This window comes from Saimiri boliviensis, chromosome 2, assembly GCF_048565385.1.
Source record: "Saimiri boliviensis isolate mSaiBol1 chromosome 2, mSaiBol1.pri, whole genome shotgun sequence".
NCBI lineage: Eukaryota > Metazoa > Chordata > Mammalia > Primates > Cebidae > Saimiri > Saimiri boliviensis.
Window position 1 is genome coordinate 88,006,446 of NC_133450.1, and position 14,178 is coordinate 88,020,623.

Here is a 14,178-nt window from a genome sequence, read left to right on the forward strand (position 1 = left end):
CTTCTTTGGAAAAGTGTTCATATCCTTTGCCCACTTTTGAATGGGTTTGTTTGCTTCTCTTCTTGTAAATCTGTTTTAGTTCTTTGTAGACTCTGGATATTAACCCTTTTCAGATGGGTAGACTGCAAACATTTTTTCCCATTCTATTGGTTGCAGGTTCATTCTAATGATTGTTTTCTTTGCTGTACAGAAGCTCTGGAGTTTAATTAGGTCCCATTTGTCTATTTTGGCTTTTGTTGCCAATGCTTTTGGTGTTTTAGTCAGGAAGTCCTTACCTATGCCTATGTCCTGAATGGTTTTGCCTAGGTTTTCTTCTAGGGTTTTTATGGTGTTAGGTCTTATGTTTAAGTCTTTAATCCATCTGGAGTTAATTTTAGTGTAAGGTGTCAGGAAGGGGTCCAGTTTCCGCTTTCTGCACATGGCTAGCCAGTTTTCCCAACACCATTTATTAGACGGGGAATCCGTTCCCCATTGCTTGTTTTTGTCAGGTTTGCCAAAGATCAGTTTGTACCTTTTTAAAATTATACTTTGACACTTCTTGATACAACACTCCACCATCTAGCTCCTACAAAGGATATGGGACAAGGATGTGTCAATATGTGTAGAGAAATGAGCTGAAATTGTTACATACAAATTCACTTACATTTGGTAATCTGTAGGTAATGATTTGCCACCTGGTAATAATCCATGGCCACTAAAAGGATAACCCAACTGAGGTTTTTTCCAACAGAAAGAGCTAGAAGATTATCCTCTAAGGAGAGAGATTAATAACTCAACAGAGGGAGGCAGTACTTCCCAATAAGCCTATTATGCCAGCCAGCCAGCCAGCCAGCTACTAGGAGAGATTTTAGGAAGAAAAAAGCTCCCCTCCCACCACATGACTACTCAAAAGCACCTTCAGCCATACTGCTGGCTGGCCCGGAACCCCTGTTATCAAAGTCGCCCCTCTGGGTTATCCAGCACAAGCAAGCACTCTGTCTCCAGAGCATCTCCCATCAAGACAGGACGCCCAGCTGGGTGACAGATGCCAGGGGAGGCCTCTGGATAAGTGGCAGCCACAATGCTATGCTCTGGAAACTCCATGCAACTCACACCTGTGACATCCTGGGGCACATGAGTTCCCTCCCTAGGCCTGGGGGGTCTTACTCCATAGAACAGAGATGATGGTAATCCTTTTTTTTGGAGACAGAGCCTCACTCTGTCACCAGACTGGAATGCAGTGGCGGGATCTCAGCTCACTGCAACCCCTGCCTCCCACATTCAAGCAATTCTCCTGCCTCAGCCTCCCTAGCAGCTGGGACGACAGGCACATGCCAGCACATCTAGTTAATTTTTGTATTTTTAGAAGAGACAGGATTTCACCATATTAGCCAAGATGGTCTTGATTTCTTGACCTTGTGATACGCCCACCTGAGCCTCCTAAAGTGGTGAGATTACAGGCGTGAGTTAACGCGCCTGGCTGATAATACTTATTTTACCAGGATGCAGAAAAGACTGGCTGAGTTAACAGCTAGAAACACATCTGCTGCCTTCATTCAGCTTCTCTGTCACAAGCCTGGCCCCTGTCTGCATGTGATTTTTTTTTGTCTGTGAAAATACGGGGCAAAGAAAGGTAGAAAACATTTTAGCCACTGGCACATATGAATGAGGAGTTCAGTTACATGATACACTCTGGCAGCTGCCGAGAGATGGGAGAGAAAGCAGGCATTGCACAGGGTGAAAGGAGACAGGGGAGCTGGGTGCCTCTCCCACGTCTGGCACAGCTGGGGCACAAAGTCCCAACTCGGGAAAGCCTAGTATAGCTAAATGCCTAAGAAGCAGTTTTGGTCCAAAAATCAAGTTTCCTACATTTCCTTTCTGCTCTGATCTCACTTCAGCTGAGTTCCTTAGAAAAAATTTAAGGTATCATCGACGTGATCTCACCGGATGCTTTAATAATCTAGAACCCTGTCTGCCTTCTCTGAAATAAACTACAAGGTCAGCAGGAAAACACAAAGTAAGCCACTGCTCAAGATTCGAATCAAATCGAATCATCACTGAAGGAATATGCATAAAAAGCAAGCACCGTATTACTCCCCGCTACTCCATCAGCCTCATGGGATAGAAAATAAAAAATGTGATGAGATGTGAGAGAAACTCACATATCCACCCTTAACTCACTCGACAGTTGGAGAACTTTCTTGGTGTTGCTGACACCAGATTAGAATCTGGTTACTCCCATTGTCCCTGGGTGAAACCGGTATTTGGATTCCACAGGGAAAAGAAGTAACAGGTTTTTTTTTTTCTTTAAAAAAAAAAAAGCGCCGGGCGCGGTGGCTCAAGCCTGTAATCCCAGCACTTTGGGAGGCCGAGGCGGGTGGATCATGAGGTCGAGAGATCGAGACCATCCTGGTCAACGTGGTGAAACCCCGTCTCTACTAAAAATACAAAAAAATTAGCTGGGCATGGTGGCGCGTGCCTGTAGTCCCAGCTACTCAGGAGGCTGAGGCAGGAGAATTGCTTGAACCCAGGAGGCGGAGGTTGCGGTGAGCCGAGATCGCGCCATTGCACTCCAGCCTGGGTAACAAGAGCGACACTCTGTCTCAAAAAAAAAAAAAAGCAAGAGCTGAGGAGAGGCAGGTGACGAAAGCTGATGCCTACAACTGGAAAAGCACCAGGGACTCCTCTACCAGAGTTTGATAGCTACGTGGCTCAGGTCTGGCACCCACATAGCTACATAGACAAGTATCATTACAAACAAAATCTGTACTGGCAGAGTCTGGGTGGCTGTGATTCAGCACTGGCCTCTTTGTTCCCAGCACTGCTGTAAGATGAGAACTCAGTCTAAAGTAAACTTGAACACAGAGAGAAAGCCTTAGCAACTGGGAGGGGTCCATCCCTCCCGTTCCAGTCCAGGAGGGTGAGAAGGCCCTGGGCTACATGAGTCACAGAAGAGCTCACACTCAGGCCTGCTCTTCTTAATTGAGCTCCTCGCTTGAAGCCCTGGTAGAGGACAGAGGCTACTTTTCCCAGCCGGTCTGCCTCCTGGCGCCCTCAAGAGAATACCTTCCTGATTGCACTGCTCAGCCAAACGAATATACCTGGCGTGCAGGTGAAACCAAAAATATCCATCCTAACTTGTTCTGCAGTGGCAGGGGATGTGAGACTTTTGGTCACAGAAATCTTAAACAGTTCTATTTTAAAAGTATAAGAAAAAAATACGTGCAGAACTTGGTGCATTTATGCTTCTATACTTGTGCTTCTGAGAAAGGGGGAAAAACAATCACCCGCTTTTGCATCCCTTCCGGAGAATACAAACACTGCTAAAATCAAAACTGGCAATAATAATAGGGCAACTCATTACCCTCCCCTTCCAGAGAGAGACCAAAGCTGTACCAGTTTATTGGCACTCACACTAACTCTGGGGTTGTGCTGCTGCTAATTACAATCTATTTTCTGGAGTCTAGATTCATCCTTTTCTAATTTAGCTGACTTTCCTTTCTAGTTATTTGGACCCATATGGTAAACCATTCACAGCTGTGTTGTACACTCCACAGTATATATTTAACCCAAGGCCAATCTAAAGCAAGAGACTCCTACGGATTAAGTCTCAGAAACCTCTTGTTAATTAAGCAGTATTACTACTTTTGCATGACTTTACTCAGTTTCTAACTAGACATAAATTAAGGTAAGTCATTGCATAGTCTACCTCAAGCTGGAGCATACAAAAAAAAAAAAATCCTACATTTGGTTTAGGCAGCATAGGCAAAAAAAAAAAAAGCCAAGATCCCTTCAAACTAGAAACAAAGCAGACTTATTTTTACTTTAGCAGTATTGTGCTTTCCTCCCCCTTCTCACAAAAGCACAATAAACGAGTATATAGCATATGATGAGAACACAGACCAAGAAAAAATGGGTTCTGCCTTCTCAGAGAGAGCTTGTTGGTGCTACACACTGGCTGGGGCTCAGAGGTAAGTGGTAACGGTGTGGCTGTTTGAGGTGGGGAGGAAGGAGGCTGCAGGTTCCTGAAAGAACAAAGGCAGAGGCGTGCTCCTTAGAGGGCCATGAACAGAGCCGGACATGAGGCTAGAAAGATACTCTGTAGCCGGGTGCGGTGGCTCAAGCCTGTAATCCCAGCACTTTGGGAGGCCGAGGCGGGTGGATCACAAGGTCGAGAGATCGAGACAAACCTGGTCAACATGGTGAAACCCCGTCTCTACTAAAAATACAAAAAAAAAATTAGCTGGGCATGGTGGCGCGTGCCTGTAATCCCAGCTACTCAGGAGGCTGAGGCAGGAGAATTGCCTGAACCCAGGAGGCGGAGGTTGCAGTGAGCCGAGATCGCGCCATTGCACTCCAGCCTGGGTAACAAGAGTGAAACTCCGTCTCAAAAAAAAAAAAAAAGAAAGATACTCTGTAAAGATTGAAGCAGAGAGGTCTCTTAGAAGACAGATGCCATGGCCGGGTGCGGTGGCTCAAGACTGTAATCCCAGCACTTTGGGAGGCCGAGGCGGGTGGATCACGAGGTCAAGAGACCGAGACCATCCTGGTCAACATGGTGAAACCCCGTCTCTACTAAAAATACGAAAAATTAGCTGGGCATGGTGGCACGTGCCTATAATCCCAGCTACTCAGGAGGCTGAGGCAGGAGAATTGCCTGAACCCAGGAGGCGGAGGTTGCGGTGAGCCAAGATCGCGCCATTGTACCCCAGGCTGGGTAACAAGAGCGAAACTCCGTCTCAAAAAAAAAAAAAAAAAAAAAAAAGAAGACAGATGCCATAAGAGCTCACAGGAGAGGGAGTGACATGGGTTAGTGGAAGGGGTGAATAAAAGCTGTTTCCCATACACTGGAAATTGAGCCAGGACAGGTATTTTTGGTTTTGCCTGCACACCTGGAGGTATATTCATTCAGTTGAGCACAGCAGTTAGGAATATATTATCTCGAGGTAGCCAGGAAGGAGGCTGGCTGGGAGAAGTAACCTCTCTTCTCTAACAGACCGCTGCAAATGAGGAGCTAAACCAAGAAGAGCAAGTGTGACTGACAGTTCATCTGTGAGAAAGGCCTTCCTGACTCCTGCACCCATGCCCTGGCCATGCAGGCAGGTCCAGCCCACAGGTCTCTCAACAGCTCTGCCCTCCTAGCCACCATCCCACTCCAGGCCTGCTCCTGTGCACTATCGCTGGGGGCTGATTAAGCCTCCTCAAAGGTGGCCTGCTCCCAGCTTTTCTTCCTGAGAGCACACAGACCACAGGGAAATCAATGGAACAGGTAACATCCCAGCACAGTCACACACGTGTGTACACACCGCCAACCCTGTCTAAGCAAGAAAGAGGCCCAGAGAGTCATTGCTACATGGTCCATTGGCTTTTGTTTCTATCTACATTTGAGGTTTATATCATGTGCTTTGATGTCAAGGAAACACCAACTACTTAGTATTGTGTCTTCCCGATAAAGGGTTTGACGTGGGAGTGAGACCAAGGTGTGGTATAAGCTTCTTAATTACAGTTAAGGTAAAAGGCATTCTAAGAAAAGAAGGTAAGATCTTAATTAGCTCATTTTTAAGTGGTTTTAGTTATCTGGTATCTAATAATATCAAGGAGAAGGAGAAAGGAACAAAAGGGTTGTCATCCTTCCCAACTAATGACTTCCTTTTTTGTTTTTAATTAAGTTTACTGCCTCATTATGAAAGTAATACAGGTTATCATAGAAAATTTGCAAAAAAAACAGAAATACAGAATATACTGAAATGAAAAGGATCAATTGCCCACAATTCCATATACAGGCACACCTCAGAGATACTACTGGTTCAGTTCCAGACCATCACAATAAAGCCAATATAGCAATAATGCAAGTCACACAAATTTTTTGGTTTCTGAATGCATATAAAAGTATGTTTACATTATACCGTATTCTATTAAGTGTGTAATAGAATTATGTCTAAAAAATGCACACCTAAATTTTAAAACTATCTTTATTTCTAGAAAATGCCGGCACAGAGACATAAAGTGAATAGTAATGCCACAAACCTTCAACTGTAAAAACCACAATATCTACAAAGTGCAGTAAAGGAAGCACCACGAAGTGACGTATGTCTGTTTTCATTGCCAGTGCCTTTTTTTTAAATTAAAAAAAAAAAAAAAATTGTAGGCCAGCCACAGTGCCTCACACCCGTAATCCATCACTTTGAAATGCCAAGGCAGGTGGATGGTGAAACATGGTGAAACCCCATCTCTACCAAAAATACAAAAATTAGCCAGGCATGTGGTGCACACCTGTGGTCCCAGCTATTCAGGAGGCTGAAGCAGGAAAACCGCTAGAACCCAGGAGATGGAGGGTGCAGTGAGCCAAGACTGTGCCCCTGCACTCCCGCCTGGGCAACAGTGTAAGACTCTGACTAAAAAAAATAATAATAATAATAAAACAGAAATGTGGTTGTGATCACAAAGTATATACTATTCCACCTCCATTTCTTGATGTGACTGACACATTTAAGGTGAATGGATGTTAAAATGAGTGTTAGGGAAGTTACTGTGGTGACAGCTGCTCAACTCTGCAAATACATTACTAAAAACAATGAACTGTATACTTTAGGTAAATCATCTGGCATATAAATTGTATCTCAACAAAGATGCTGAAAATTATTGATAAACTTTAGTTTTCCTACCTACATTCTGCAGACATTCTATGTAATATAGGGAGTTACACATTATCTATGTAATATAGTTTTACTTAATCATGTATTTAATGATTATAGGGAAGTATACCTCAAGACATACTTCTCAACTAAAAGCTGTATCTAGTTTTTTCATTATGATAACCAATGCTAATATTAACATCTTTGGTACACTGAACACTTATGAATATCATATTCTTTCTTCCCAATCATCTCCTAAAAGGATTTAGGGTTTTAATAATACCAACAATCTAGAAATTATTTTAAAGGACTAATAGACTTTTCAAAAACTTAGTTACTCTCTAATATTACTAAGCATGAAAAATAATAAGTGGGGTGCAGTGGATCATGTCTGTAATCCCAGCACTTTGGGAGGCTGAAGTGGGCGGATCACTTGAGGCCAGGAGTTCGAGATTATCCTCGACAACATGGCAAAACCCCATCTGTACTAAAAACACAAAAATTAGCCAGGCACGGTGGCACATGCCTATAGTTCCAGCTACTTGAAGGCTGAGGTATAAGAATCACTTGAACCCGGGAGGCAGAGGTTGCAGTGAGCTAAGATTGTGCCACTGCACTCCAGCCTGGGTGACAGAGCAAGACTTTGTCTCAAAAAAAATATGTGTGTGTGTGTGTGTGTGTATAAAACTAAGTACATAAACAAAGAAATAAAAAGTGGTCCTAAGCGAAATGCACTGAAGAAGATTAACTGTGGGGAGAAAAAGGAGGCAGGGAATCTAAGGCTAGACCACAAGTATGAGACTTATCAGAAGGCAGTAAGATCATAGATGGACGATGTTTTTCATATCTGAAAATAATTCAGGGCAAAGAAAAAAATCCATTTCTCACAGGTGGGTGCTACACATCATGGTGCCTAAGAACACAGGCCTAGGGCTGGACAGAGCTGTGTTCAAATCCCAGTTTGATTCAAGGCCAACAGACCTCAAACATACTCATCCTGAATTGTTACCACCCAAAATTTGGGGATGACAGAACACTTACGTCAGAGGTTACTTTGAAGTTCACCTAAGATTAATGTTCCTTAAGTGCTTGGTACAATATCCGCCCATAATGAGCATTTCATAAATAGTTGCAATGATGAAAATGATGATGACAATGATGATGACAGCTGCTTTTGATGAAATGGGAATGTTGGAATCTAAATCTTAGCCCTCCAGACGTTTCTGTCTAAAAACGACAGTATTTTTCTACTAACTCCAAAAGGGCCTGAAGGTATTTTTATTACCATGAGAGTTTCAGCTGTGACCAGAGTTCATTTGCGCAATCTTTACATTCCAGTGCACTAAGTGCTTTCTCACGCAGGGATAAAAGAAGTCTTTGTCACATGCTTGTGAAAAGCACCATGTTTGCTAGATGAGTTAAGTGCTAAACTTAGTGTTGCTGCAATGGCATGCTGGGAAACCACATGAATCTAGGAACATCCAAATAGTGAAACAGCATGGGTTTTAGGGAAGCAGACCATGTGGACGTAGATGTGCACGTGTGTGTTTTAAGGTAACATATTTTGAGTAACATCTGTATGCCAGGCATCATCCTAAATGCTTCATACTTTACAACGATCCTGTGAAGTGGGAACTTTGATTAGCACCGCTTTATAGGCAAGGAAACACTGTCTTGGCAAAATTCCGTGTTTTCCTCACGTCGGATGGCTGATGGGTGAGTTGGGGAGCCAGCATTTGAACCTGGACTCACACATGCTCTCATCCTCTACGCTCCACTAAGCAGAAGTGACTGTGGTGAAATAAGCCCTGTAGATTGTAGTTTAATTTTCTGATTTGTAACTTTTGGTAAGAATGGTCACTTGGCCAGGTGCAGTGGCTCAAGCCTGTAATCCTAGCACTTTGGGAGGCCGAGGCAGGTGGATCACGAGGTCGAGAGATCGAGACCATCCTGATCAATATGGGGAAACCCCGTCTCTACTAAAAATACAAAAAAAAATTAGCTGGGCATGGTGACGCATGCCTGTTATCCCAGCTACTCAGGAGGCTGAGGCAGGAGAATTGCCTGAATCCAGGAGGCGGAGGTTGCGGTGAGCCGAGATCGTGCCGTTGCACTCCAGCCTGGGTAACAAGAGCGAAACTCCGTCTCAAAAAAAAAAAAAAAAAAAAAAAAAAAAGAATGGTCACTTAAATAAAGCACCTCCCCAAAAAAAAAAAAAAAAAAAAAAAAAAATTGGGCCAGGTGTGGTGGCTCATGCCTGTAATCCCAGCACTTTGGGAGGCCAGGTGGGCGGATCACCTGAGGTCGGGAGTTCAAGACCAGCCTGACCAACATGGAGACACACTGTCTCTATTAAAAATACAAAATTAGCCAGGTATGGAGGTGCATTTCTGTAATCGCAGCTACTTGGGAGGCTGAGGCAGGAGAATCACTTGAACCCAGGAGGCAGATGTTGGGGTGAGCCAAGATTGCCGCATTGCACTCCAGCCTAGGCAGCAAGAGCGAAACTCCATCTCAAAAAACAAACAAACAAAAAGGTTTTTTTTTAAAGGTCTAATCTGGATGCTTCATTATTCTGCCCCTAGTTGTGCAGGCAGTCACCTGGGGCGCGGTCCACAGCAGCCCCGAAGAACAGAAGGCTTCCCAGAGGCAGATGACGCCAACGCTTACATCTTGTTAGAACCAGAGCACGTAAGTGGATTTTTCTACTCTCCTTTCTGTCTCTGGAAACAAGGTCAGCAGATTCTCCATGGTTTTAGGAAAAGGTAGCCATGTAATGTAACCTCTAAAATAAAACAGTTCTGAGACTGAAAGGTACACTATTAATAAATATGCAGGCCTAAACCAGGATATCGCCTAGTTATAGGTTCCCAGGTCAGCCTGGTTGAGGCATCTCAGTCTTTCAACGAATCATATGTGAATTGCTTAAGTGTGTCAGTAAGTTAAAACGCTGTACATAGAAGGGAAAAACGTGACGTGGTTCTTTGCCAGGGACATGAACCAGCAGCTCTAATTGTATGGGTCATGTCTGCATCCCAATATGGCCTCATAGTGACAGGAAGTGCTTTAACCAAGGGGGGAAAAGTGGAGAATCACAAAGGTCAGCACAAGAACTGCAATATTTTTCAGGAATTCCGGGGATAGGACAACCCCAAGGACTGCTTCATTAATATAAGCCCAGAAAGTCTAAAAATCCAATTTTGTAGATCCAGAAAACAATATAATGACCTTAATAAGCTCTTGCTCAACTCTAACCAACTAGCACTTTATTTGCTTTACTTTTTTTTAATTTAATTTTTGGTGCTATTGAGATGAAGTGAATGTATTTATTTGCTTTATTTCAAGAGGAAGGCTTGTATGCCTCCTGGTCTCTTACTCATCCTGGAACTTCAGGAAACAGGCTCATATGGACAGCTCTTCTAATTCCAGCTCCAGGCCTAAGGAGCAGTAGCACTTACATGGTTGGGAAAAAAGAGTCTGAATTTTTGACTCTCTAGAACAACCTAAGAGCAAAACGGTAAGGTTTTCCCAGCATTTTTCCAGCAAATGTAGTGAAATTTAAGGGCACTCAGAAAAAGAGATGCCCTTAGGGACCGCTATGACAGACTTCTTCCTTGCAGAAGAAAGACTGAAGCCTCAAAGTGAAGAGCTGCACCCAAAACACATACCCAAAGGACCAGATCTGGCTCCCAGCCCGATTCCCTTTGATTATGCTGCTTGGTTAAAACACTATCTCAAGTTGTAGATCTCTCCAAAGAGAAGGAAGGATGGAGGGAGGGAGGAAAGGAGGGAAGAATGGAGGGAGGGAGAGAGGAGAGGAAGAAGGGAGGAAGGGAGGGAGGGAGGAAGGAGGGAGAAGAGAAGGAAAAAGAAAGAAAGGATGGAGGGAGGGAAGGAGGGAAGAAAGGGTGGAGGGAAGGAAGGAAGGAAGGAAAGGAGCCATGGGTTGAGCTAGGTCTAGATGTAACCCATCAAAGCTTGATGACAATTTCAAATCACCAACGTAAGGCGATTTGAGGGAGAACAAAGAGACAACCAAAAATGTCTCAGTAAGACCCTGACAAGAAGAGAACAAATGTATCACCTACCTTTGGTCTTGATGGCCGTTTCAATGTTCAAAGCATCCCGCTCAGCATCAAAGTTGGTGTAGGCTTTGACTGACCCATATGCACTTGGGGGTGTAGAGTGCTGAAGATAAAAGATAAACATACTCAAAAGACATACATTTAAAAGACTCCTGTTGAAACAACTCTTTTTTTTTTTTTAATTTCGCCCTCCCCACACCCCAGAAACAACAACTCTTAGTATGTTTTCCTATTGTTTCTTTCAACAATTCAAATCATTCTCACGCTAGGTAACTAGGTAGGTATTATTAACACACCATCACATTTCAGACAAGCAATTTCATTGTTTCTATTAAGAATTCTTCTTCAGCCGGACGCGGTGGCTCAAGCCTGTAATCCCAGCACTTTGGGAGGCCGAGGCGGGTGGATCATGAGGTCAACAGATCGAGACCATCCTGGTCAACATGGTGAAACCCCGTCTCTACTAAAATTACAAAACATTAGCTGGGCATGGTGGCGCGTGCCTGTAATCCCAGCTACTTAGGAGGCTGAGGCAGGAGAATTGCCTGAACCCAGGAGACGGAGGTTGCGGTGAGCCGAGATTGCGCCATTGCACTCCAGCCTGGGTAACAAGAGCGAAACTCTATCTCAAAAAAAAAAAAAAAAAAAAAAAAAAATTCTTCTTCTTCAAAGTCTCAGCTAGTTTAGAATATGCTATCTCAATTTCAACTTTTCATCTTACTTTCGGTGAGAGTTCAATAGTAGACCATGCAAAGCTGGGAACTGAAGCCAGCATTCATTCCGGAAGCCTCTGAAGACCTTTAAACTGGGCTGGCAGCAATATGAAATAAGCTGAAAATGTGGAAATACCTGAATGACAAGGGTGTTTAGCCAAGTTTCTGCTACAGGCACATGCATTTCTACTGGGCAGTTGTTGCTGAGCTAATAGTTCAGAAACGTGAGGGAAGTAGCTCCTCCTACCTCTTGACTTTGGCCACCGCGGCACCTTGCTCTGGCCAGATGGCCCACATGCTCCTTGTGTCCTCTCCCTTCTCTCCTCTGAAGCCCTCCCTCTGCCTGCATTAACACCATCCCTTCTGCCTACACCCTCCACTCTTCCTAGGATTTCTTACTGTCTTTTAAACCACAGCCTCTTCCTTTCCCAGAGCTTTCCTTTTGTTAGGCAGGATCTCACTCTGTTGCCCAGGCTGGAGTGCAGTCATGATCATGACTCACTGCAGCCTCAGCCTCCTGGGCTCAGGTGATCCTCCCACACCAGCCTCCCCAGTAGCTGGGATTACAGGCATCCACCACCACACTCAGGTAATTATTTGTTCGTATTTTTTTGTAGAGACAGGATTTTACCATGTTGCCCCAGCTGGTCCTGAACTCCAGCCTCCAGTGATCCTCCCATCTCAGCCTCCCAGAGTGCTGGGAATACAGGTGTGAGCCACCAGGCCCGGCCTTTCAGTGCTTTTCAAAGCTCATTATCCTTCCTGATGTGACAGACGGGAACTCTCCCACTCCAGATTGAGATAAGGACAACAAGTGCTTCCGTATCAGTTCTCCTTTCAAGGTATTAACGTCCCTCCTTGTCTGAAATGCTCTTATAGTTTTCCCTCTCCCTGCTACCCAGGCCCAAAGCAAAGGGCACACAAAGAGGATGGACAATGTGGTTGTGGTTGGCTGATGGCTGGTGGAGGACGCATCGCTGCCCATCCTCAACATCGAGGCTCCCATCCTGCAACCCACCCCCAGCCCTCCAGCACATAATGCCCATATAATGTGATGACCGGGCTTTGGTGCAGTGTTCTGTGAAGAGTGAAGAGACCAAGGTTATTTCTCCACCCACAGGCATCACACTGTAAGCCACCCAGGACCCACACCATTCCATTTTATTAGCACTGAGACTGTACAGGTGAGCAACTAAGAGGGCTTCCTCCTAGATGTCTCCCCAGACATGTCAGAAATCCAAGTTCAGTGTTTGACAAATGTTTCCAAATGCACTTGTGAGGACTATCTTGTCCAAATATGAAATCCAGTTAATATTTATAACTCTGAAATGCAATGCATTATCAAAGTCTGTTCCATCTAATTTCATCACTTAAACTTTCCATTGAGATGAACTTGACCTGGAACACACATTCAGAAAAAAAAGCAAAGTGCTATTCTGAACTACTCAGTATGTTTGCTATGGTAGCTACAAAATGTGGATGAAATCTAAGGAAAAACATTTTCCCATTTATTAAGAGTGCCATCAGTTATTTACAAGGCAGGCAGTCAGCCACTGAGCCACATCATGTATGACTGCATTTACCAGGAGGTATGTTGTCTTGTTCCAAAAACAACAGTGAGTCGGGAACACTTCTGTGTAATTTTATAGTGTCTCCGGAAATGAAATTAAAAAGCGAACTGAACCTATTACCTATAAAATCCACTTGTCTAAAATCAAATTAGTGAAGCAAAGTTGAGTTATCTCTTCTTTCCTTAAACTACTGGGGAACATGTGACATTTTCTGTTTCTGCCCCATCTCTCCACACACAGTAATATACTAAAAGTCCTCTTCCAAAACCTATTAACAAACACAATCCAAGTCCATTAAAGAAACAAAGTATTTAACACCTGAATTTGTCTGACCTCAACATGCAGTTTGTATTGTTGCCAAAACCAGCATGCACACATTTCAAGAAGAAAAAGACTTTTTTTTTCCGAGGCGGAGTCTCACTTGGTCACCTACGCTGCAGTGCAGTGGCATGATCTCGGCCCACTGCAAACTCTGCTTCCCTGGTGCAAGCGATTCTCCTGCCTCAGCCTCCCAAGTAGCTGGGACTACACAGGTGCCCGCCACCATGACCAGCTAATTTTTTGTATATTTAGTAGAGACGGAGGTTCATGAAGTTAGCCAGAATGGTCTCCATCTCTTGACCACATGATCTGCCCACAGGTATGAGCCATTGCACCCAGGAGAAAAAGGTTTTTTTAAAACTCTGTAGGCTTTATACTCCATACAACCTGTACTTCCATAGGCTCCATTAGTTTGAATGTTTTGATGGCAAGTGCCATGCACAGTACAGAGGGTCTCGCACCAGATGACCCAAGTCACTGTCAACCCTCTGTTGAGTGATTCATTGCATTTTAATTTCAATCAAAGCATATTTTGAAAGACCTGTAGGATAAGGCTACAAATCAGTATCAGTGCTGAGTTTGTGTAAAAGCCATTTCCGCCAAGACGACCCAGAAGATGCATAGTATCACTAGTTATTTTACATATTCATAATTAATATTCCACTTAATTCTAAAAGTATTTGAAATAATTTTAATTTCACATATAGCTTAAAATTTTTAATTATAAATAGCAAAAGAAACAAATGCATCAGAATTTCTAGGTTCACATATTTCCTATGAAGGAAAATTAAATTTAGGCCAGGCGCAGTGGCTCACACCTGTAATTCCAGAACTTTTGCAGGCTGAGGAGGGCAGATCACAAGGTCAGGAGATC

General features: G+C 43.8%; 1 protein-coding gene across 1 annotated transcript in view; it reads right to left on the reverse strand.

Moving 5' to 3' along the window:
• The window catches only part of ANXA2 (annexin A2), a 55,103-nt gene that overhangs the window by 25,094 nt on the left and 15,831 nt on the right, over positions 1-14,178 (reverse strand). Inside the window, exon 3 of the mRNA XM_003928995.4 lies at positions 10,703-10,802. Coding sequence (XP_003929044.1) covers positions 10,703-10,802 — 100 coding nt within the window. The remainder of the gene's footprint in view (positions 1-10,702; positions 10,803-14,178) is intronic.